At 38.5% G+C, this 27,005-nt stretch overlaps 1 protein-coding gene across 2 annotated transcripts in view; it reads left to right on the top strand.

Moving 5' to 3' along the window:
* LOC135717493 (neural cell adhesion molecule 1-like) overlaps positions 1–20,236 on the top strand; it is a 35,636-nt gene extending 15,400 nt beyond the window's left edge. For both annotated transcript variants that reach the window (XM_065239595.1, XM_065239596.1), the window contains 5 exons: positions 206–337; positions 14,032–14,181; positions 14,252–14,436; positions 14,718–14,837; positions 14,903–20,236. In XM_065239595.1, coding sequence (XP_065095667.1) covers positions 206–337; positions 14,032–14,181; positions 14,252–14,436; positions 14,718–14,837; positions 14,903–15,328 — 1,013 coding nt within the window. In that variant the 3' untranslated portion in view covers positions 15,329–20,236. The remainder of the gene's footprint in view (positions 1–205; positions 338–14,031; positions 14,182–14,251; positions 14,437–14,717; positions 14,838–14,902) is intronic.
* Positions 20,237–27,005: the final 6,769 nt, after the last annotated feature.

Below are 27,005 nucleotides of genomic sequence, written 5' to 3'. Positions count from 1 at the left end.
AGGTTATTATTATTATCTCTATTTAGGAGATTTTCAGCCGCAGGCTGGTTCATCTCCGATTCAATGGTAGCACCTACCGCATAGATGAGTTCAGAATTGTGAATACATTTTCTTTTATTCATAAATCGCCAAAGTTTCCAATTCTGTCACTTTTTCCGTTCCGTGTTTCCAACAAAAGTACTCATTACTCATTCATGTCTTGCAGAGCCAATCTCGTTCCGGGACACCAACATTGTCCAATCGGCAGCCGAAGATAAGGATGCCACCATCCGGTGCGAGGTGAGAGGGCATCCAGAGCCATCGGTGTCGTGGTACTTCAACGGGCAGCCATTGTTCGGTGAGTATTATGTTAGAAAGAGGGAGAAATTGGAATGCTTTTCATGCTCTCATTGCTGCTACTGCTGCTGCTATCCAAAATAGGGTCGACCTAAGAGTCCCCAATATTGGACCGATTGATAAATTTCGAAGGAGAACATTTAATGCCAATTTTTGAATTCATCTAAAAATATCCATTTGCATTATTCTAAGAAAAATGGAAGAACAGGAGATTTTTATCGATGGGCCAACAATAATGCTATTTCCCATATATATTTTTTATACTTGATGTTTAGGGGTGCTAGGATCATATTTACGTTGCCACGTCATCCGTTTTCCATCGGCAAGTTTTCACCCTGATGAAAATTTCTAGGGAAATGGATTTGATCCGCTTTGTTCGGGACGTAGGTAGGGGAACGTAAGATAAAATGCATCTCTGGGGCAAAATGACTTTTTTTTTTTGGATTGAAATTAACACTTCCAAAACGTTTTCGTGGAAGTAAAAAACGTATTTTAAATGCCGAAAAGTCTTTTAGCCCCGAGGTGCATCCAACTCCAGAAGCCCTTACCTTTTAATACGTAATTTGTACTAGTTCATGCAAAAGGCGATTATTTTTCTTCAGGCAGGGTTACATATTTCCCAGAAATTTACACGAAATGGAAGTGAAAAGCATTTCTTTTGATTAAATCTAACTTAATAGCAACTTTGATGATAACAAAAAAGAGGTACCGTTGTTTGCGGATGCAGTTTAAGCTGGTATTCGTTTTTTTGGATTCCTTGATACCTGCTTTTTGGTAATAAAGTTACCATTTGCGGTCAGTTTTATTACTACCAAAGATCGGGCAGCTAGGAGTTGTAAAAAGGAAACTCCTTCCGCAGTGTCAGCTTTCTAATGATGAGCTTCTTTTCAAAATCGGAGGGAGTTAAGCTCAGCAATTCCATTTCAAATGACGATTTTATTTTAATTTTTTGATCGACCTTTTATTATTGTGTTGAATCTTTTCCCAGTAAAATTATACACTGTAAAAAATTATTTTAATATTTACAAAAAAAAATCAAAATTATATAAAACATTAATATTACTCAAATTGCATATTTTTATTTTTATTTTTTTATATTCATATTGTAGTTTAGGTAAAGTGCTACTCACTGACAATGTGTTTGCTGGGCAAATTATGAACAAAAATTTTATGAATTATTGAAAAAAGAACTATTTTCCAAAATTCAATTCCAAACTACAATCTTAGATATAGTGTTTATATTAAAACACAATAAATTTACAACAAAAAAAACCCTTAGTACTTAAATTGCCCAAAGTTGTTATTTTCGAGATACTCGTAGGCTAAAATTCACTTATCGCATAATTTGAGTACTTTTAACCTTTTGAGATGTACTTCATTGATACCTAGCCACTTGGTAAGAATATTTATTTCAGTAGCAAAAACTGATATTTAAAGAACTGCACAAGCATATCTTCAATCAGTCACTAACGTAACGTAACGTAACGTAACGTAACGGCTAAATCGTCAAACCTGCATAGATAAGCGCTCTGTTTTCGAATCGGTTTTAATAGTATCGTTTAATACCATTTGGACTGCAACTTCAGTGAATCGGTAAACAATTAGCTCTTGTACCATCCAACATAAAGTACGCATCGAGTTTTGCCCAAATCGAAGTGGTGAGCTGGTTTGAAAATTCACTCCCTGCTTCTATTCTGCCGCCATTGACAGTGATATTTCGTTGCCAGGAGTGTTTGTGTTTTCTTTAGGGAACGATCGGTGGTGTTACTCATTATCTGCTTTGTGCTCATACTGTGTTAGTTGCTCTTTGGGTAGTACTAGAATTTGCTGTTTCTGTTTTTGCTCCAGTTATTCACACGTTCCACTATTTACGATTAGATAGGATAGCGAAGGTGTTTATATACGACAGTCTCAAAAGTCGTGTTGTTCAACCTGAGCCAGTCCTGGTCAGAAGTTAAACAGTGCGTGCGGTGCTGATGCGTGAATAGAGTCGCTGTTGTTGTGTATATCGGCGGTCTCAAAAGTTGGTATACATCAGCTCGGCTAGATTCTGGTTCTGGTCGGATGCTTTGGTGGATTCTGAGCGAGACGGTTATTTCGCATTGTATAGGAAACCTAGCTTGCAATTGTACAGTGCAGTTCTAGTTTCAGGGTAGATTTCTGAGTTCTGCTATTTCCTGTTTCCAACTGAATTTACATACTTCTCGTGGTAGGGACTTCTCTCTGAAAGTGTGCTGCAGAAACGTAGGGTGAATTTGATGATCATGGATCCATGTAGAATTTGTGGCAATCCAACTGAGCCCACGGATAAGACCGTCCTGTGCAGTGGATCATGCGCAAATTTTTTCACCCCTGCTGTGTTGGATTAAACGCGACGAATCACAAAGCCTGGACGGCGAATGTGGGACTACTGTGGTTTTGTGACATCTGCCGAGTAAATTTCAATCCTGTTGTCATGGACCGAGAGACAGTGCTGCTGAAAACTTTAAGGGATCTTCTGGTACGTGTGGATTCCATGGACCTGCGCATCGGACAATATGGAGAAAATTTGAAAGTTCTCAATGCTATGTTATCGGCTGTACCATCTAACAGAAGGGAATCCAGTGCATCCAATCGTCTCCAGTTATTACTTTCCGGCTGTTCTGGTGGCGGTCTTGCGGATTTTCATTCGAGTATTGATCGGATAAACCTGGACAGTTCCTTACAATCGCAGTTGGAGAACTCATCAGCTGGTGAGGATGGTCTGGCAGCTCTATTACCTATCGTGGAAAACAATTCTGTGAACCAACTCACAGCCACCCAAAATACTGCAAGTTCCGTTTCGACTGCATCTACCAATACTATTGCAACTGTTACTGCTACTACCGCTGCTGCTGCTGCTGCTGCTGCTGCTACTGCCACTACTCCTGCTCCAACTACCATTGCCGCCACTACTACTGCTGCCACCTCTGCCACGTCTACTGCTACTGCTACTGCCACTGCTGCTGCCAGTACTCCTGCTGCCACTTCAACTGCTGCTACTGCTTCCACTTCAACTGCTGCTACTGCTTCCACCTCCACCGCTCTCTCTTCCTCATCATCTGCTGCAACGTTCATGTCGTCTGAGAGTTGCAAATGGGAACCAACGTAAACGTGATCAGACTGAAGAAGTGCTGAGGTCTTTCTATGTAACACCATTCGCCATTGATCAAACAGAAGTCGACATCCTGGAATACATCAAAGAGATTTCGAACGCTGAGAATTCTACACTTCGCTGTGCCAAGTTAGTTCCGAGAAACAAAAACATCGATGAGCTAACATTCATCTCCTTCAAGGTGACGGTATCTGATGAGCTGGTTGGTATTGTCAGTGATTCCGCCCGAAGGCGTTCAGGTCCGTGAATTCGAATCAAAAAACGCGAATCGACCAGTGAGCCTTCAGCAGTCCTAACAAATGAGATGATGATCAGTTCCGAGGTAAGGCCCGATGATGTCTATGAATCGGTTAATTCACGTTGCATTTCTGATACGATCATGAAACACTTTATTGAAAAACCCGCTAGGAACTACATTAAAATTGCCTTCCATAATGTTCGCAGCATTGTTAAAAATATTGATTATTACAGAACCTTCTTTCAGAACTCAAAGCTAGCTGTGTTGGGGATTGTTGAGTCTTGGTTGAAGTCTTCAATAACAAACAAATTTGTTGAGTTAGATGGCTACAAAATTGTTCGTTCTGAACGACTTTTAGACAATAAGAAGCGAGGCGGAGGAGTTGCTTTCTATCTAAAAAGGTTCTTGCTAAGTCTGATGCTGGTGATGAAATTGATTACCTTTTTGTTAAATTAGTTCATTCAAAGCTTGTGTGTGGCATTGTCTACAGACCTCCAGATGTAAGGGTTTCTAAACTTAACAGTATTTTCGAACTTGCGCTGGAAATCAGTGCTACTGAATCTCATTTCGTATTGATGGGCGATTTCAATATAAATTTGTGTGACACTTCTTCACCTGTTACAAACAAGTTAATCGATATGGTTAAATCACTTTCTGTTAAAATTTTACCTCTTTCCCCCACTTGTCATAAATCAGGCTGCAGTTCATCTTTTATTGATTATGCACATGGAAATTGTACGTTTAACGTTAGCAACATCTTTCAATCTTCTATAGGAGGTGCTAGCGATCATGATTTGATCTGCTTCGATTACAGAGTTAAGGTACCTCATCAACCTCCAGCTGTGTATTGGACAAGAGAATATCACAAGATAAACACCGATAGTTTAATAGCTGACTTGCAAAGGTACAATCTTGATGCTATTTATTACTGCAACTCAGTTGATGGAAAATTACAAATTTTAAACGATATACTTTGTTCTGTCATTGATGATCATGCCCCGTTGAAAATGAAAACTACTGTTGATCCTAGTGCTCCATGGATTAATCCATACATCAAAAATCTCTTCCAAAAACGATCTGAAGCTTATGATAAATGGAAAACAGATAAACCCAGCGCAGCTAAATGGAATGCTTTTGCAAGGTTGCGAAATAGGACAAACCGTGTAGTGAAACAATCTAAGTACACTTACTTCTCTCGGCTCCTTAACCCTTCTCTTTCTTCCAATAAACTTTGGGAGAATATAAAACGTTTGGGACTTTCAAAAACTCAAAGTAGAGCAGGTGGTGGTGATGTGTGTAACATCACTGCCAAATCATTGAATCAGTTCTTCATGTCAAATCAAGCTTTACTTTTGATGAACAATCTGTGGCTGGTAGGTCCTCGTCATCTTCTTTTTCATTTAGGAATGTAACGAATGAAGAAGTCCTGACCGAATTCAATTCCGCGTCCAGTGATTCTATCGGCTTTGACCAGTTACCACTCAGCGTTTTGAAAAAAACTCTTGTTGTCATTCTTCCTACCATAACGAACTTATACAATCACATTATAACAACTTCAACATTTCCACAGCTTTGGAAGATAGCACGTGTTGTACCTATTGGCAAAATTGATAATCCAATGAACAACAAGGACTACAGACCGATTAGCATCCTACCTGCTATTTCCAAAAATTTTGAAAGTCTTCTGACTAAACAATTAAACGATTATCTGATTCATAATACGTTACTATGTCCTTTACAATCTGGTTATCGTAAACATTGCAGTACTACAACAGCTTTGATTAAAATAGAAAACGATATAAAAACTCCCCCTTATAAACGTAATCTAACAGTTCTAGTTCTTTTGGATTTTAGTAAAGCTTTCGATTCTATCAATCATAAATTGTTATGTCGGAAGCTACGCAGTTTTTTCTATCTCGATACAACTTCTGTAAACTTACTTTCCTCATATCTTACGGGACGAACGCAATATGTTGAATTTAATAATACAAAATCGGAACTTTTGAATGTAACAAGTGGTGTGCCACAAGGATCTGTTCTAGGTCCACTGTTATTTTCCATGTTCATCAATGACCTTCCAAGTATTTTAAATTATTGTGCTTACCATCTCTATGCTGATGATGTTCAGTTATACCTCTCTGGTCAAGTCGAAAATTTACAAAATATCGTACGTTGTGTTAATTCGGATATTTCAAACATTTGTGAATGGAGTGTAACAAACGGCTTACAATTAAATGCAAACAAAACTCAAGCAATTATATTTAAAAATAGATCAATGCTTACTTGCATTATGATAGGTGATACCGCAATAGCATATTCAGATGTTGTTAAGAATTTGGGAATAATAATGGACTCGCATCTGAACTGGACTGCACAAGTAAACAGTTTTTCAAAAAAAAAGTATTTTTTGGTCTGCATTCATTAGTGCTGTTGAGAGACTGTACTCCTTAACATATTCGTTTGAAATTAGCTCAAAGTCTTCTAGTTCCGCTATTTAACTATGCTGATGTTCTATATACATCTACTTCCTCCAATAATACTCGAAAATTACAACTTGCATTTAATGCTGTTACAAGATATGTTTATAAAATTCCTCGCTTTGAACATATTGGCATCAATCACAAGGGGATTTTAGGTTGCACTTATGAAAATTACGTGAAGCTGAGAGTATGTACCCAAACTTACAAAATTCTGAATGAAGGTCCTGTTTATTTGCATAATTTCTTTTCATTTTTGAAGTCATCTCGCTCAAGAAATTTAACACTCGCTAGATGTCGTACAGAGATCTACAGATGCTCTTTTCATCAACGTGCTGCGAAATTATGGAATGAACTGCCTATGAATTGCAAACAAGCTGCCTCATACGTATACTTTAAAAATCAATGTAAACAATTATTTTCGAGACGGAACTGATCATCTCTCAGTGTAGTACGAGCTTTGAGAACACATGTGGTTATTTGTACTATGCTTAATACTTGTATTAAATAAATAAAAAAAATAAAAAAATAACGGTAAGCAGTCTAAGTCGTTATCTGTGAAAAATAGAAATAATTTGAAGGACAGTGATTCATTGGATATTCCGGAGATATAATGAATTCCAATTTACACATCTGCAGATCTTCCGTCGAGAAGTTCAAAGACGGGCTAGAAGTGGTGAAAAGCAAATCATCGCTGAAAACTCGGAAACTGTTGTTGGAAGGGTTTTGCTTGAAGTACCCAGCCTGTCAACGATACCATCAACAAAATCAGTGGCCACAACTGATGATTAATTTTCGCGACCTATCTGATAGTGGTGTTACTTTATTTGTTTATCCTTGACAGATACGCGTATTTCGTCTACAAAGTGCAGACTTGTCAGTGTTGACAGTGTCTTGTACTAATACTCGACTGAAGAAAAACATCGCATTTACAGAATATATATATTAACACAGGACATTTTCACTTAGAAACTAGGTAAGTTTAGTGTTGTAATTGAAGTCGATATCGATACGTATAAATGTTTGTTATGTGCAAAAAAAGTAAATGTAGGGTTTGATCGGTGCTCGATAGTTCCCGCGATAAATGTGTTGAGATGCTTCAAATGTGGAGAATTTGGGCACAAGAGCATGGATTGCAAAAATTGTGATAGATGCTCTAGGTGCAGCCAACAACACAAAACGTCGGAGTGTACGTCAACTGTATTGAAATGTATTAATTGTTTTAAAATGAATAAAGAACGAAAAATGAACTTGGACGTCAACCATGCCGCATTTAGCTCTGAATGTTCGCTCTATAAAAGACTTTTTGATCAGAAGAAAAGCAGCTTGCGTTTCAATAAATAGCAGCCAAGTTCCAGGAATGTGAATCAATTCGATTTTTTATACTTGAATATTGCGGGGTTGTCAACAAACTACGTAACGTCAGATTGTTGAGGAAAAACGTCCTCTTTTAGTTTCTTATCTGAAACTCATATTGTAGAAACTGAAGCTTTTGATCTATATAGAATTCCGGGATATATTGTTGCTTCTTGTTTATCACATTCTAGACACACTGGCGGTGTTGCTATTTATGTCAAAGAATCAGTTCAATTCGACCTTCGTATCAATGAAGTTATCGATGGTAACTGGTTCTTGGCCATTACAGTTGTACGTGGCATGAAGATGGGTAATTATGGTGTTGTATCATTCTCCCAGTTCTCGTGACCAGCGTTTTGTTGAAGTTTAAGAGAACTGGCTCGAGACATTCCTTGATTCTAGTAAATTAAATATATTAGCTGGTGATTTTAATATTAATTGGCGTGACAACCATAATTCGAATCGTTTAGCTGAGTTTTTTAATTTAAAACAAACAGTAAATTAATATACGCGTATTTCCATGCACAGTAGAACTTTAATTGACCACGTTTATTCCAATTTTGATTCCATTTGTTCAGTTACTGATACTGATTTGAAAATAACCGATCATGAGACTTTAGTGATTAATGTCTTAGACCATGTTAACGATAACGATAATTTTGTAAAATTGAAGTCCTGGAGGAAATATTCGAAACAGGCTGTTTCGAATCTTGTTGAGAGGAGTGTGGATTTTCCATTGGCGGCCGGTAACTTAGATCAATCTACAGCTGTTCTTAATAACGCTTTGAAAACGTGTTCCAATCAACTAGTTGAGCAAAAGTTTGTTTCTTTCAAAAACTCGAACAGCTGGTACAATTTGAATCTTTTGCGTCTTAAACGGAAAAGGGACAAATGGTACAAAAAGTTTTGTAGATCAAATAATGACAATCATTGGAATAGGCACACAATCGCGCGTAATAAGTATTCACAATCGATAAAGAAAATTCGTTGTGAATATGTTCAAAGGAAGATTGATCAGCATCAAAACAACAGCAAAGAGTTATGGAAAATTTTGAAATCTTTATTAAAACCTAGTAATTGCAAACCCCGGTCCATAACTTTTAATGGCACATTAGAACAGTCAGAACAAGTAATTGCAGGTAAGTAAGTTGTAGACAGTGTTTCATTGATTAATCAATCAATTGAACTGGTCGATGAACCTGACGAAATAAAACAGCCAGTTAATAGTAGTTGTAGATTTGAAGTTTTTCACCCAATTACATTAGATGAACTTAAAATTATTTGTTTTTCATTAGGACAATCGGCTGGAGTAGATAATGTTAATGCTAGAGTTATTCAAGCTTGCTTTCATGTCATTGGCCACATCTTGCTGGACCTTATTAATGAATCATTGCAAACTGGACATGTGCCACAAATTTGGAAGGAATCCTTAGTGGTCCCTATTCAAAAAGTTGCTGGAACTATTAAAGCCGAAAAGTTTCGTCCCATCAATATGTTGCACACATTAGATAAAATTTTAGAACTTGTTGTTGAAAGCCAGCTGTTTTTTTTTTATACAGGGGGGAATCTGCTCCCAGACACCTGAGAAGATAACTCAGGGTGTGGGGATGAGAGAAGAAGCACTCCCGACCCACTAAACCTTACCATGTGCTCTAGGCCCTTGCCCTCCCCGGAACTGCCCGAAAGCATTACGTCATGGGAGGGGGCCGGTTGCGCTATGGCGCATCACTAGTGTTGTGTCAGACGTGACACTCGCTACTGCACAGTGAGCAGCTGTGCAGGGCCTTCCTCTTGTTGTTCGCTGTTAGTTGTTCGCCTGAGTTCTAGAGCAGACGTGATAGCCAGCCAACTGTCCACGGCCAAACAGGACAGATGTGACCCCTTACCAGCTGCGTGTGCTAAGCACTTTAAGATCCCGGTGTCACTCCTGCCTTTGCACAACAAGGGTTTTTGCAGGGCTTATCAACCTCCTGGGACGAACTGGATGGGGTTCCAGCGTCCTTACTCTGCGGTAGTTCGTTTAGCCGCAATATCTCCCCCTTGGGTTCGATAATTAACGTTTCCAGGGCACACCACGAGGAGGCGAACTACTTCATGCCCCAAAAGCCAGCTGTTGAAGTATTTAAATAGTAATAGTTTGTTGATACCAGAACAATCGGGATATCGGGTAGGTCATTCTTGTGAAACTGCATTGAATTTGGTATTAGCAAAGTGGAAAAATAACTTGGAGTGTAAAGATACGATTGTTGCTGATTTTTAGGATCTTAAACGCGCTTTTGAAACAATTTCTAGGCCCTTATTGTTGCGATCAATCAAGCGCTTTGGAATTACGAGTACTGCATATAAATGGTTTGAAAGCTTTGTCTGACAGAACTCAACGGACTGTTTTTAATGATTCTGTTTCCAGTCCCGTGGGGAATAACCTTGGAGTGCCCCAGGGAAGTGTATCAGGGCCCCTGTTATGTATTATGTATATTAATGACTTGCGACGTATTTTACGATTTTGCGACATTAATCTTTTTGCAGATGATACTGTGTTATTCATTGCAGCTAAGTATTTAGATGATGCCGTTTTACACATGAATAAAGATTTGCGTTCTCTAAGTAGATCTTCTTCTTCTTCTTCTTCTTCGCATTTCAAGCTCATTGCATGTCGCATATTAGCTTATTGCGTGCTCTCAACTTAGTGTTCTAGATGCACTTCCACAGTTATTAATTGAGAGCTTTCGATGCCTGTACCATTTTTGCATTGGTATAACTGTGTGGCAAGTCCAATCATACTTCTATGCCCAGGGAAGTCGAGAAATTTTCCAACCCGAAAAATTCCTAGACCGAACCGGGAATCGAACCCTGCCACCTCCAGCATGGTCTTGCTTTGTAGCTGTGCCTTTACCGACTGAGCTAAGGGAGGCACCGACTCTAAGTAGATGGTTGAAGTATAAGCAGTTGAAATTGAATACAAGTAAAACTAAATTTATGGTAATTTCGTGGAATCGAGTAAGTCTCTGTTGTAATTGATGATGAGACTATATCGCGTTCGGGAGATTAAAAATCTTGGCGTGATTATTGATGACACCCTTAAGTTCAACTCTCACATTGACAATGTCATCAAGAAAATTGCCAAGAAGTATGGAATTCTATGTCGACTGAAAAACGATTTAATATTGCCAGTAAAATACAGCTATACAAATCAATCATCTCTCCTCATCTAGACTTTTGCCCATCCATTTTATTTCTGGCCAATGAAACACAAATATCGAGATTACAGCGCTTGCAGAATAAAATAATGCGTTTGATTTTAAGATGTAATAGATTCACTTCCTCAACTTTGATGCTAGACGCCTTACAATGGTTGTCGATGAAGCAAAGAATTGTATATTTGACTATGGTGTTCATTTTTAAAGTATTTAACGGTTTGCTGCCTCGATATTTTTGTGATCGAATTGAAAGAGGAAGTAATTTTCATAGATATAATACTAGAAACGCGGTTGAAATAAGAACACCACATTTCTTGACCTGTGCTTCACAAAATTAATTATATTATAAAGGAATAAATGTTTTCAATTCGATGCCTAGACATATCAAACGTTCAGCAACACTTACAGAATTTAAAAGACACTGCATTTCACACGTTAAAACTGTCTTTTGAACAGTTATCCAGTGATTTTTTTTATGAATTGACAAGGCGAAGAATGAACCACGAGCTCGCTGCACTCTACGGCGAACCCAGCATCCAGAAGGTGGCCAAAACCGGAAGGATACGGTGGGCAGGGCATGTTGTATGAATGCCGGACAACAACCCTGCAAAGTTGGTGTTCGCTACTGATCCGGTTGGCACAAGAAGGCGTGGAGCGCAGAGAGCACGATGGGCGGACCAGGTAGATCGTGATCTAGCGAACATTGGGCATGACCGACCGCAAACCAAGTATTGTGGCGTACTATTGTTGATTATGTCTTACACAGTTCCAAAAAGTAGTGTAAATTTATATTCAATATGATGCATATAAATGGAGCGTCACATATCATATACGTTTACATTATATATCATGTAAAGTTCTGAAACATTTCATGCAATGTGTAGCAAATATTGTATACAAAAGCCCATCTTTGTAAACAACATTGTTTGCAAGTTGCTCGGTTGCGTGAATGAATGTTTACATCACAATTAAAATTCAGAACTTTTATCTATGTATCTTAAATGTGATGTTGTACAAATAAATGTAACCTCTCGCTGGCAAGCTCAATGTCTCCCATACTACTTGTCGACGTTTAAGAAGGTGAAGGTGGCGAACCGAGATTACAAACAAAACACGTCCGCAAAGCAGCGGTCCCGAAAGTTGTGTACGAATCTGCTCACAAAGTTCGTCTGTGTCGTCATGGACGACGAAACTTATGTGAAGCAGAGCTTCCGGGACAGGATTTTTATACCGCATCAGGATGAAATTTTCAAAAAACCATCTAACTATCGAAGTTCTCGTCTGGCAGGCCATATGCACGTGCGGTCTAAAAAGTGGCATTTTTATTACTACGGGAACCATCAATCAAGAGATCTACGTCCAGGGATGCCTGGAAAAGTGGCAGCTACCATTCCTAAAGCAACATAATAGACCTGTGCTGTTCTGGCCGGACTTGGCAAGCTGCCACTATGGGGAAAATACAATCGAGTGGAACGATGCGAACAACGTGGTTGTGGTTCCCAAAGACCACAACCCTGCCAACAGCCCAGAACTCCACCCTATCGAACGGTATTGGGCTTTGGTCAAACGGAATCTCAAAAAAAAAAAACTAATAAATCCATGAAAAATGAGCAGCCGTTTAAATCTAACTGACGTTCGGCGGCGAAAAAGATCGATGAGACCACTGTGCAAAATTTAATGGAAAGGGTTAAGCGGAAGGCACGGCAGTTTGGATTTGGCAAACCAAAAGAATAAACGAACATTTTTTTCCTTTAAATATATGAATTGAACTAACAAAAGAAAAATAAGAAGATTTTTGTGATATGAATTTTGACTGAAAGAAACGATTTTTTTTGTCGACCAATTTTTGCGCGTTCCAGTCTTTATAAAATTATATAACGTCAGTGAAAAAAAGGTGGATAAACAATAATAATAGCTATAAAAATGGTAGCATAATGTTTGCAAATCTAAATATAGCCCTATGCCTTTTGTAAACGGGAGAAGTTCAGTTATGTTGTAAAGCATATTTTACTATGATACAAATAAATTAACATTCAATTTTGGAATTACAATTACAGCGTTAATTTTTCAATAGATTTTAAATTGAAGACTGATAAAAACAAACTTTCTTTACACCGTTTTTTTTTTTAATTTAGTGAAATGCTTTTTAATAAGGGTAATGCCAAACATTATTCAGCTACCGAAAGTTGATTTACATATTTGAATCCAAATTTTGAATGAATCCTATCCTAGCTGGGTCCGGAATTTTGTATATAGGTCATTCCAGCTCAAGTGGGTACACCACTTGTGGTCGATGTCACCGATTTGAGCCAAACTTGGCCAAAATGCTTATTTTGGAATTCTGAACAAACGCCTTTTTTTTTTTTTTTGCTCTTAAGTGCCTAGATCCATCTGGGCTGCAACCCTGGATTTTGAAGATTTTTAAAAATGTCAGCTTTCAGAAGAGATTACTTCACAACCAAATAAGATATTCATGATCTTAGAACGTCAACTTGAAGGTTTTTTAATGTAAATTTTTATATGTGCATAAACCTTTTGTTTTTGTTATAGCAACTACAGTAAACAGACTGATTACCGGCAGGTATCCAAATTTTCAAGAAATTGGCCAATTTTCAACATGGGTAGGATTTTCTGTTTCTTAATATTTTGGGCTCAAATTTTCACCACACTTTGGAAAACTCTTCTATTTTATGTGTTGGATGAGCCGTGGCCAAAATTTCAGCAATTTCAACTTGAAAACATATCACGATGAGCACTTTCATATATCTGGTACAGTAAAATTTATTATGAAGGCTAGCTTTAGGATACAACCTTTAAAAAGACTGAGTGCTTTCTAATTGAACGGAACCCAATTTAACAAGAAAAACCCCAAAGATGATTGTAATCGTTGTAATCGAATTGATGACGTTTCACGTGTTATCAAGCTAATATGTGTTTCACAACATTAGTTGTAATTTAACAAAGAACTATGCAGCAATTTTTCTTTTCAAAAGATGATTAATTCAATAATCCAGAGTTCTCTGCCGTCTTCCCCTAATGCAAGAAATGAAACCATTATGAATGACAGAGAAACGGCTGCAAAATCATTCCTGTTGAAAATCAAATTACTTTCATGATGTTATTACATTTGATCGACAAAAACCGATGACCGACCATTTTCCTATCTAATTTGCATTTCCTAAACAAGTTGAAATGTTGATAGCTCCCCAAATTTCTAAATAGATTGATATCGATAGCACAGGAGGGATAACATTAATCATCATTGTAACGCCACGCCTGCTTCTCCATTTCCAGTGCCGAGCGGAAAGTACACAATGCTCGCAGATGGATTACTCATCAAAAAGGTATCGAAGAACGACACCGGCGAGTACACGTGCAAAGCGTTTCAGGTTTCATCGTCCGGGAGCAGCTTCAAGGAGAAAACTATCCGGCTCAACATCAAACGTATGTATGCCCTCTGTCTGCCTTAATTGTCATTCAATTAACGTGGAAATTTGACTCTCTCGCTAAACAGACAAGCCCTACTTTCCTAGACATTCGTGGGGAAATGTCACCTATGGCTATGTGGGTGGAGCGGTAAACTTGACCTGCGATGCCGTGGCGGAACCACCAGCCACCTTCACCTGGTCGTCCAATAATAAAAAGTTTTCACACAGAAACCACATCACCTTCAGCGGACAGCATGTTTCCATGCTGCAGGTAAGTGCCTTTGGGTAGCAAGATAGATGTGCTTCTTCTCATGTGCCTTTTTGTGAGAACTATGGGTTCAGTCGGGTAATATTGTTGAAACAATAAGAAAATAATCCAATCGCATTGCTAACTATGATTTTCAATCTCCACAATTGACAAATAGGAAAGCAATCCTATTGTTTCAAAATCGACAGGGCACATTAGAAATAACCGTAAAACACCAGGTGTGAAACTTCCGTTCAAAATCGTACAATATTTGAGTCTCCTTTCATTTAAAACTCCTCCCACAGATTGTAATAAAAAATAGCACCGTTTTCGGCAAGTACAAGTGTGAAGCCAAAAATGAGCTCGGTACAATATCGCGGGAAATTCAACTCAGAGAAGGCACCAAACCAGACCCACCCAGCAGGGTAAGTCACTCTGTCCCTTCCTGGTAATTATAAGTCAGTTCCGTAACAATTTGCGTTTCCCACAGTTCCAACTGCGCGGCGTCAATTCCGACACACTGGACATTGACGTCGGCGCCACGAAGTCACATGACGTCGATCCGGACCACTCGACCATTATTGGCTATCGCTTCGAGCTCATTCCAACTGAAGAGTTTGCCAAGCACCGCAACTGGGAGCGAGCCCATCGACGTGACTTTGACGTCGAGGATGGTGTCACGTACTTGCTGGTGCATCTGACGCCGGATACCCGGTACCTCATCCGGGTGGCAGCACGAAACGCCGCCGGCCTTAGCGATTGGACCGAGGTGAAAGAATTCATCACCCACCCACTGCAGCCCCATGGGATCAATTCCGGTGCTGCCGGACCGGATACTAGCGCTTTCCTCTTCCTTCGACTACTGACTGCCCTGGGCTCCTTACTGCTATCGACGGTGGTGAAATTAAAATTTTAACCATAGAAAGCGGATAGGACTCAGAAGCGGGAGGGAAGCAGCCAATAAAAAATAGAATTTCAATCAAAAGACTACCGGGGAGAAATCGCACGTCGAAAGGAAATTGACGTCACGTACACTCACACATACAGACGCCCACATGCACCACCACATGCTCACAAATCAGACAAGAAGCATTTTGGTTTTACTGTTGCATTGAAATTCATTGCGACGAGAAACGATCAAAGCAGGCGCCCGGTGCGGTGTGCTCAGCAAACGAAGTAGACCACAATTTTGCGCTTTTTATGTTTGTTGTCAAACGGGCAGTCGAAAAAGCAGTTCACTTGGCTTACTGCGACACAGAGGACACAGAAACATTCACAGGAACATACCGGTTAGTCGTTAAGGTGAGGTTAGGTAACACGAATTTTTCTTACCCTACACAGGTACACATAGGTAAAGTTGAATGAAACGGTCAGCAGAAGGTGGAATAGAAAAATATGTTTGAAATACCAGTGAAGAGGAAATCAATGTACGAAAATAGATTTAATCCGGGAAATGAGTTTGTTTTTAAGGTTGCAATCGATTTGTGCGAATGAAGCGTGGCTACTTTTGTTCTCTCTCTCTCTCTCTTCCTAGGATATGTGTTTTCGGTCGAAATGTGCTTTGAAGGAGAAGTTTTGATAAATGTAAGCGCTTGTTCGTGTAGGTAAAGATTGTTGCAGTGAATCTTTGACGAATCTATTTGTGTTAAAGCATGTGCATGATTAGGTTTTGAGGGTGCAGTTGTGGTTCAGTGTTCAAATGTAAGCCCCATGAGGGAAGATTTGCGACATAAATAGCAAGAGATTGCTTTGTATTGAAGCTCTAATTATAAAATATTTTGAGCAACAATTTGAAAAGTCATAGCAGTTTTTTTTTTAAGTTAAAATGAGAAATTGAAGATTTAATGGAATCGCATATCAGTTCCATATGCAGTGTTCGGACAAACTTAAAAACTTAAATCTCAACTCAACTGCGCAAAAATCACTGTTAAGCTTTCAGCTTCATAAATGCATTGCTCTATATTTTGACGTAATTCATTGTTATTACTGTTATTTTTTTCATTAGTGACTGGACAACTAATACATGCATAAGCATGCTATCAATTGACGTTTGAGTGGTTTTGATGAGTTTTAAGCTGGAATGAGTTGTTGGCGTTGTCAGTAAAAGCGCGTGAAAAGCATGAGAATCTCATTCACACGCGAGTTTATTCTCTTAGAGAGACTCTATTAATGATTTTTCGAACAGGGGGTGACCCTGGCGTGATTAACATTCATACCTCTCAGGCCAAAGTCACGAGTTCAAATCTCACCCCCAGACAAGTCACGAATGACCCAAAATCGTTAAAGTTACTGTAATAAAAAATACGAACACTGTTTGTATGGATTTTTGCCAATTTTTACATAACAATCAATTGGCATCTACTTTTATATTATGTGATAAAACTACGGACTTTGATCGTAAAAAAATGTGAAAACAACATCAAGTCAGTTTATCCCATCAAACAAAGTAATCGTATCGCCCAGAAGTCGTGTCACAGTTCTGTTTTTTGAATTACCATATGTTTCGGTAAGCTTAATTGCAACTGATTACAACTCAAAAAAGATATCAATAAATTTGTTAGGATTTATTCAAACAGTTACATGGAAATTACAATTCGTTACTTCGACTGCCATTTTCTTAATGCCTACTTTTTTCCATATGACATTGATATACGATTCGAGGCAGTACAGGTATTCCTCGATACAACGAGCATGACACTTTATTCTTTCATCCTCAATTTCTCGCAAATAACAACTTATTGCTGAAAGATGTACAGGACAGGATAATTGAATGACCAAAAAAGTTTCAATTAAATGTATCATCAACTACAGCGTTCATGGTTTTGGGTCATATAATTAAATTACAATCCATTTTCCACTTTGCAAACACTTCGAGTCGCGTTAGCTGTCAAATTAAGTTGTCCAAAGAACAAAAAATCAATATGTACAAACAGTAAACATTTAGCACGAACCGAACGGCTTACTGGGATGCGTTCTCTTAGTGACATCAAGCAAAACAAAAATTGTGGACCCCACATAAACAATGGCCTCCTGCGCTTTACTACCATTTTTGTCAATGCAAGTGTAATAAAGCTGCTGGTGCTATTAATAAAAACGAACCAAATGTATAAATCATCCTTCGAAAGCGCAAAAACCGGCGATGGAATAAACGGAACAGGATTTCTGGATCATGTTCCTCTCGTTATACTCGCGCTTTGGTACATATTCGATAGAATTATTGCATCATTTTAAGGACCAAAAAAATGCATCGGAATAATATAAATAATAAACAAACGAATACAATATCTCGGGGCACCAAACAGAATGAAATGCGCTTTTTCCTTTTATCGAGCGTCCCTTTTGCTGCAGCCCTACGCTACCTCTACATACTGTTTCAAACACTCCAACTTTTTTTTTTATTGGCCTGCTGAGATCCTCTCATTGCGCGTTATCGTTAGCTGGCTGTTGGCAGTGGTAGAATATATTGAGGAAAAAAAGCTCAGTTTTTCACCATTCCTCACCCAACACTGCAACCGGTTTTCCCATCTTTCCAATTATGTATGCCAGTGTGTGTTGGTGCAAAATGTGAAACTGGAAAGTGAAAAACTAGCACGCAGAGACTGCGGGTGCTGGTGGAACCGTACATACGTACATCATCATCCAATTTAATTTATATTCCAATGCATCACACGCTTCTGCAGCGCCGCACTGCACTGTTGTAGTCGGTCGCTATATGCACGCGTCATTGCTGAACGAAAAATGCAATTTATCATCGTTGCGGATGCACACAGAATCTCGCATGCACCCCAAACGGGTGATGGTGCGGTTTGATGGGAGCGATCCTGAAAGTTTCACAATTTCCCTCCACCACCATCAGTCGCGCTAGTTCTACTTTAGTGTACGTCTTCCTCGCAGGCAGTAGGCACTGATTTCGCGCAATTAGCTCACAGCCTAAGCAATCACAGCAACCATGCAATAAAAAAATAAAAACAAAATTGCATCAATATTGTGAATAGTGGTTTTCAAATTGCGAAGGACGAATGCATACTGCGATTCGGGACCAGTGCACTGCGACGTCATTCGTGTTTTAGATTTTTTTTTGTGTGTATCCTTTATGGCAGCTGTCATCGTCCGTTCGCGTGACGATGACAAAAAATGCCCTCTTTCATGCTTCTCTTTGCTTAATATCAAACCGTAAAAGGATCGGTTCACTTGATGAGCAAAGCTAAATATTTGATGAGAACAGTAGAAGGCAGCAAAGTGCCTCAAACCTGATTTTTATTTCGCGATTCCAATTTCAAACGAGGATAAAGCTAATTCAATTTGTTTCAGGATTGTGATCGGATTTCTGTACTGGTTCATCAACATTTTCATATGAAGTATATTCTGTTTGTTTGATGATCATCTGAGTATCTTCCTCATCTTCATCTATGCTTTTTACGAGCTTCTTTTTCGAGTGTTTTGCAGGCTCTCAACTTAGTGTTCTAAATGCACTTTCACAGTCATTAATTGAGAACTTTTTAGACCAACCAATGCATGCCTACGGAGAAGGAAGTCGAGAAAATTTCCATCCCGAAAGGTTTCCACGACCGAACCGGAAATCAAAACCTGCACCTCTGGCTACTGACTAGGTTATCTGAGGCCCTGAAGTACTCCTACACCGTTCTTTGAGTTAACACTGCTCACTTAAAAATTCAGACACCGTTCCTGGATGCAAAGCAAAATATACACCGGAGATTTCAAGCTGAAACAATGGCAACCTTCATTTTTAATTGTAAATGGATTGTCCGTGATCCAATTAACTGGGTATAAATGACATGAGTCTGAACACCGAACCACAAACACTCGATCGAAAACCCTTCAGCCAGGTGGAAATTAATGTGCCATTTATTACTACGAGGTGCTAAACCAGAGCCAATGTTCAACAAGTGTTGGAAGCTACCAATACTTACATAATTTTTCAACAAAACAGTGGCAAAAAAAAACAACATCACACAATTCAGAGCAAAACCATAAAAATCGTTATTATTTCATAGGCTTTATGTAAAATCGAGCAGCCACTAGTCGGAGCATGCCTGCGTGCATAAATTTATACATCCATCACCCACCTATACTCGAAAAGTTAAATATTCTTCATGTTTATCGGCTCTCACATCGTTAACAGGTAGGTAAATATAGGTTATTAAAATACCACCCTCTATTAAACACCGCAGACTTTTGGGCCATCATAATGACCAATTACTGCTGGTGACTTCCAGAGGTCATTATTAAAAATCAGTTAATTACCATCAGCAAACAAACACCCCACGTATGCCAAGCCAAATCGGGCCTGCCACATAATGGTGGATGTGTAACATCGTAGGCGTGTTAACAATGATTCCAGATTGGTCGTAAATCAATAACAATAAATCGAATTTATACACTACGTTAAGCTGCAACGTTTATTATGTGACTGATTATTTTTAAACAGGGAGGCGGTGAATCAACCATTTTAACTTGATTAGTAGGCTTGGATTTCCGTAGGGTGATGGAAAACTGTCAGAACACATTAAATCAAACTTATACAATTCAACTAATCAACTGTGTCAAACTGTCAGCAGTGGAAGAGGAGGTTTTTTATTGTATTCAATTTAAGAACATTAATTTAGAGAACAGGATGTATAGGGGGAACTTTACGAAGAAAAAAAATGCAAATCGATGATAATCTATTGAACTTTAGAGCAACAAAGCTAGTTAAATGACTGTGTATAAAATTTATATCGTACTGTACTAGATTTTAAATAATTTAACGATAAAACATTGTGAAATAAATGAGTAAAATTCAATCCGAAGCAGAACAGTAAAAGCCACAATTTCACGACAACTAACACAACCACATTCTCTACACACATAGACAAAACTCGAAAATAAAGAACCTACATTATCCGTAACAAAAAAAATCAGTTTCTTTGTTTGGCATCCCCGTCTGCTGGACATATCGGTTCGTTTCTAATTGCGCTGACCTTCTACCAGCCGGTTCTGCATCTTATTTCACGCATCACCAATCCTGTCGGGCTCCGCAGTGCACTGCCTAACCAGTTCCTGCAGGATGACAAGCAGAGGAGAGATAAGAAACCTCCCAACAACAAAAAAGAACCACCCGTTCGTTCGTCGTCTGTCAGTAGATCTCGGCTTCCGACCACATTTTCAATTAGAGTCGAGTCAATTCCAACGTCGCCGCACGACTTGTGTTTGCAATTCACCGAACGTACGTGCAAAAATCACTTATCGCAGCAGCTCAATCCTTTTGCTCCATTTCACGGCGTTCGCTCACTCCACTCCGCTCCAGCGGATCTTTCTATGCACATACATATTCAACACCCAGAGCACGCGTGCTTCACCCACTGCTGCGTTCGTCGCTTGCTTCGATTTTCGCTCGAAGAAAACCGAAAAAAGCATAAGTTGAGCAGATCGTTTACTAAGTCCACGATCGCAGCAAGCGCGCGAACGGGGGAAGACAAAAATGACCTTGCACTTGAAACTTTTGAGGCTTGCTTGCTTGGATTAAGAGAAGCACTACTCGTTCACTATTTTGATTGCAAACTTGTTCCCGGCACCTACACTGTTTATTGTTGATAAATAGGTTCGTTCACCCATTCTGCCATATATTTTATAGATCTGGTTTTCATGGCGCATGAATGCAACATTCTGACCATGCTCTACTCATAATATAGCGGTACCTATAGCAAAGCGGTACACTTATAGCGAATTCGTTTTTTATCGTGTGAAACGGAACTTTTCTTCAGAGGTAGATTTTAAAAACAAACGATCAAATAGACGAAAACAAGCAACCCAAATTTTTATCCAGGTTGGAACTGGAAAATTAACGAATTCGCTATTAGACCGCATTTAAATCGCTGGGCTAAACTTAACAGCAGATAGCTTATTAAATTAGCTTGATGATCGAAAGTGTTTATATTTGACAAAGATAGCTAGTTCCAATTTCACAACTGTCATTGAGCTTCATTCAAACATCGGATGATCGAGAACAAAAAAATTATCGTTCATGAAAAATAACTTTCATCCTTCGAGCTGCCATGGCTCTAGTGCAGCGATTCTCAATGTTTATGGGATGTCTTAAAAAACTTATTTGGCCTAAACTAACGATTTATCTTAACATCTAGACTAGATAGAAGGTGTCCGTCTTCGGCAAAGTTATTCAGATGGTCAAGACCTATCCTACGGTAAATAGTTTAGTTCAGAATTTACACAACAACAAGCGCCTTAACTTAACATCTTAACATATGACTTCCCGGCTTGGGCATAGTTGCTCAGATGAATAAGACCTATTTTATGGTAAATTATTTAGTTCAGAGTTCAGTACAGTTCAGTACATTTGAAAATTTTATCGGTTCCTACTACAAATCAAAACAAACTTAACTGTAGCGTGTCAAAAATGTCAGGACAATTATAAACTGTTTTCTTTTCGACTACGATTTTCACACATAATAGATAACAAGACACAGCTACGTGGGCGACACAGTTTTGTATCGTTTGGAATTTTGCTGTTTCCTGGCTAATTACCGCATATATTTGGTATGTTTATAGTATGGAGTCAATAAAAGCAAAAAAGTAGTAGATTCTGTGCCTAGGGGCCCGAATGGAAGCTTGATGTTAGTGGACTTAACAAATATGTTGAGCCTTTAGTTCTTTTAATTCATCGATAATCTATTAACTTCACTCTCTCCGTTTATGAAATGGTGGCCCTGAAAAGGGCCATTTGTTTTTCAAAAGGTATGTATGTATGAATGTTTGTAAGTAGCCACCATCCTAGCTTGGGTCTTGCCCTGCATGCGGCTCCACTCAACAGCAAGATCAAATTCCGTCATCATTCTGAATTCAACATACTGCTGTATGAAGGGCCAAAAAGGGTTGGACGGGCCCGTAAGCAGAGGCACTTACGCGAAACCCGCGGGAATAAGAGAATCTCCTTCCAACAATGTGATCCAACAAAATGAATAATGAAATTCGCAATACATGTTAAGCTTTCCACGGGATGGTTTGTTAAAGAAGAGCGCGTCAAATTCATTGCAACTGTTGGAGTGAAATGTAACTATCTAAAATGACAGTACACATTCCTTCCTAGACTCCGGTTGGCACTCCACTCCATTATCCAGTTACAACTTCAATTATGCCCTGATGCTCCCTCCCCTCCCAGTATTTATTGTAATTTACATTATTATGAATTTATATATAATCATGTAATATATAATGTATATAAAATATGTAGTAGAATGAAAAATATAATAAAAAATAAAGATGTTTTACAAAATACAAATAACCTAGATTATTGGGTCCTATACACAGACTTTTTTGTTTTATGTGCCATGAAATGACATAATGCATAATTGTATGTTTTGAAAATATAATACTGAAGTATTGAATCAATAGACCGAAAATCGAGGTTATTTGGACATGAGACATTATATTTAAAGGATACTACCAAACCGACCATCAAACGCACTGCCCACAAAAGCAGACACGTCCCCTCAAAAATGCAATCGAGAAAAGTACAAGAACAATCCTCAACTGGAACGTACTCACCAAATCAATATATCCGGGAGCGCATTCCCGATGTCGTCGAACGGCAAAAAAAAGGGAACTCGGTGAGAAAATTTGTGATACGGAATTTTCACTGAAAACAACCGCGAATTTCACCATCCAACTGCGAAACACGTTCAGAAGCACTTTTGGTACACTTTCGAATCAATTTCTTTCGAAAAAACTTAATTATTTTTTTATTTTTTGCAAAAATAGTTGCAAGTGAACCAACATCAACACCGATAGTGCCAAGCTCTTTCACGCACCTTGAAACATTATCACTCGCGATGCCACAAATATCTGGTCCGAGAAAAAAAAAATCAAACAACGCAGAAAGCGCCAAATTTTCTGATGCTTGAGGGCCTTTTGTTTTTCAAAAGGTGACCCTGAAAAGAACCGTTTGTTGTTTTTTTCTGGTGTCCATCCAAAGGGTTGTTGAAGTTATTGCTATTATATTTGCTTCAGTGGACGCAAAATGCATAAACGTGCTACCAATTGAGTTCTGCGGGATGGTTTAGAGCTGGATGATTTACGCAATTTTATTCTCTCACGGAGACTCAATGACCCAAAGCTGACAGTGATTTTTCGAACACTGCTATTGGCACTGATTGATGATTCTATGCTGTTATTTCTCTCCATGGTTCAACATTATTTCAATTTTGTGAACCTGTTTTACCCACCATCTAGAGATCTTAAAAACAAATTCTCTAGCGTAGAAATATAGTGGCATTTTGTTTATTTTGCTAAACTACGGTTAAGTAAAAACTCGAGAAGATGCTATTCAATCAAATTGTTTTGGGTACATTTTTTCTGTGACCATTATTATTATTATTATTAAATCTTTATTTTAGTTTTCTGTGACCAGTGTTATATGACATTAAGGTTTACTATTATTTTAAAGGTTAAACAATGACGATTGGGGGAGCCTTAAAAGCTTACTAATTTGAACTAGCAACGATCGTTTGTTTATGCTTTATGTAATGAAATCACATAGCGTCCGGATCACTTAAATTTAAGCATCTCAAACTTATATTAGGTATATGTAGGAATTTCCATCTCTTTGTTGGAAATAAAACACAAATTGTTACTTGGGAGGGCTGGCTAAATTCGCAGGACAAGAGAATTTTAAAACCTCCAGAGAGTTTGAGAAGTTTGAGCAAGTCTGCATTCAGCTGCTGAAGTGCTAATTCTTGACAATATAGCTAAATCACCAAGGCAAGGGTCTTCCCTATAGAGCATGTACAAATATGACGATAAATAAATAAATAATTCATCATTCAAGATTCCATAAGATTTAATTAGTTGAAAAACTTCTTGAACAACCTACAGTCTTGAAAGAATACTTGAATTTTTAAACAGTTAGAGATCCTCAGAACTTGATCATCCTGGAGTCTTGGAAAAATATCTTGAGAACGTTACTAATATTGTCGTCTATATGGAGATCTTATGAATATTTCCTACTGTCTAGGAAGGGTGTATGTCTCAAAGAATATCCTGTAACTTATGAAAAGTTTCCTGAATATCTAAAAAAACTCCGTTAAATTTTACAAAATTTCCTCAACTTCTACGAAGTTCCCTGAATTGATTCCAAATTCCATAATTTTCCATCTTTCGTAATTCTACGAAGATCTCTGAACTTCTTTGCACTAAGACCCTAGATACCTAAAACATGTACAAATATTCATGAACATCTAGAAAGTTCCTTAAAATTTAACGAAGTTTCCAAAATCTCCAAGAAGTTCATGGAGCTTTTTTGAAGTAAGATCTCTGAAAAACGGTAATGAAGATCCCTAAGCTGAAGCGAGGTTCGCTGAAATTCTTAGAAGTTTATTGAACTATTTTTAATAATAATTAATTAATAATCTTCTACAAAATTACCTAAACTTTTTCATAAGTCCTTACACTTAGATGAACTTTTGCGAAGCTCTTCAAAATGCTACGAAATTCACAAAACTTCTACAAAGTTTGCTGTACTTCTACGTTTCTCGTTGATTTTCCACGAAGTCCCACGAACGAAATTTCTTGAATTTGTACGTAATGAGGCTTCAAAAAAGTGCCCAGAAATTATTTAGAGCTTACCGATCAATAATAAGCTTCCCTAAAATAAAATAATGTTCCCTTAACGAAGCTCCTCAAATATAAATCAATGTTCTATTTATACGCAGTTTTCAGAACTTTTCCAAGTTCCTTGTTGCTACGATTTTTTTCTGAAGGTCTATGAAGTTCCCAGAATCCAAGTTTCCTCAATTTCTATTGTGTTCCCTAAACTTCTTAGAAGTCTTTAAAATTTTACAAAGTTTCCAGAGGTTAATGAAAAATCCCTGGGCTCATGGTCAATTTGTAGAGCCTGAAGACGTCTTTTTATGCCATGAATTAATAATCGATATGATATAATTTCTCAAAAAAAAAATCTTCTAGTCACAAACATAATAAAAGTAGTCAACATATAGGACTTTAATAAAATATTCGTTTGTGGTGGAATTTTATTAATCACTGTTAAATAGTAACACTGAACTTGACAAGCTTGACAAAATACCGGTGAATAAAAAAAAACACCAAGAATTCTGGGGGGGGGGGCTAAATAATTCTGGAGGGGGCCTGGCTCCCTTGGCACCAATGCCAACACCATGTATTTTCATATTGTTAGTGATTTATATTTAAATCGTAATTGTCAATAGCGTCTGCAATTAGGAACGTTGAATCTTTCTTTACACCATTGCCAGTGAATTTTAAAAGATTAACATGCAATAAAAATTAACAATCAAGTGATGCAATCAGCAGCTAATTTACTGCTTGCTTATGGCCCAACCTACTGATCAACGGAGCTGGAACTGAACCCCTCCTTCCAGTTTATCCTCTTACTGCTCAGAGAAATTCAACTGGACACGCTTGAATCAACAACAACAAACTAACCAAACACGCTTTGGTTAATGTAATCCCACACACACGAGAGGAGTGATATTTGCCTTGATCCAGGGTGGATGTTCATTGTCCTGTGACAATTTGCGAAAGGAATATAAAAGCGGGTCTGGAGTGAACCATCAGCATCAGTAAACCGACGCAATTCAACTCAGAAGCAGCTTCGTCCAAGCCAACAAACCTCAACCAAAATGTTCAAATACGTAAGTCTTGCATAACTTTTCCCTTTTCCCGCCCAAATAATCTAACAACATTCAAACGCATCAACACCACAAAGGTCATCGTTGTTCTGGCCCTGATTGCCGCTGCCCTTGCTGGGCCAAGACCACAGTTCTTCTACCCATCCACTGCATACGCCGCATACGGTAGCAACTACGTTCAGCCTGCTGCGACCGTGTACTCGACCGGATACGTTCCCACCGCCTACTCGTCGCAATCGTCGTACATCGCTCCTGCCACGTACAACGCTGCCGCTGCCTACCCTTATGCCTATCTGTGAGAAAGTTAACCACCCGAACTTTCTTGGATTTGAATGGATCACGCTGAATTTGACTCTGTTGTATTTTGATTTGGGATGACTTTTAAAGATCTTTTGTCAATTATAACTAATAAACGCTGAAAAAAACCAATACATCATCAATAATTACTAGTTAATACTGGATGACATCCTAATCGATATCCTGATTGATTTCCTTGCGGACTGACATCACATACAGTCAGGAATCCTTATTGCCGGATTCCTTATTGCCGGTATCCCTTATTGCCGGATCCTTATTGCCGGGCTATCCGCGAATAAGGATACACACAGCTTATGGAATTTTCACTAATAGGGGCTGTGGTGGATTATCTTATTTGTTACAATATATAGAGCTATACTGTCTTCGACAAAGTTGTTGTAATGAGATAGACCAACAAGCCTGTGTCATTGGATTCAGGTTTAATTGGGAACTACGCCGCTAGAGGCGCTTCACTTTTATGTTACTTATGACGGGCGTTATAATATATGGAACGTTGGACCCAAGTTAGAATATTTCGTGATCCTGGCCATATAGAAAGTTACTGTCTTGAGCAAAATTGTTCAAAGAACCAAGTCCTTTCGGATGGTTGCCATATTA

Source organism: Ochlerotatus camptorhynchus, unplaced genomic scaffold (assembly GCF_037179485.1).
Source record: "Ochlerotatus camptorhynchus isolate MF236.1 unplaced genomic scaffold, CSIRO-AGI_Acam_v1.1 ptg000057l, whole genome shotgun sequence".
In the NCBI taxonomy this organism is placed as follows: Eukaryota; Metazoa; Arthropoda; class Insecta; order Diptera; family Culicidae; genus Ochlerotatus; species Ochlerotatus camptorhynchus.
The sequence above is the reverse complement of the archived record's forward strand: the minus strand, read 5'-3'. Positions and strand labels throughout refer to the sequence as shown.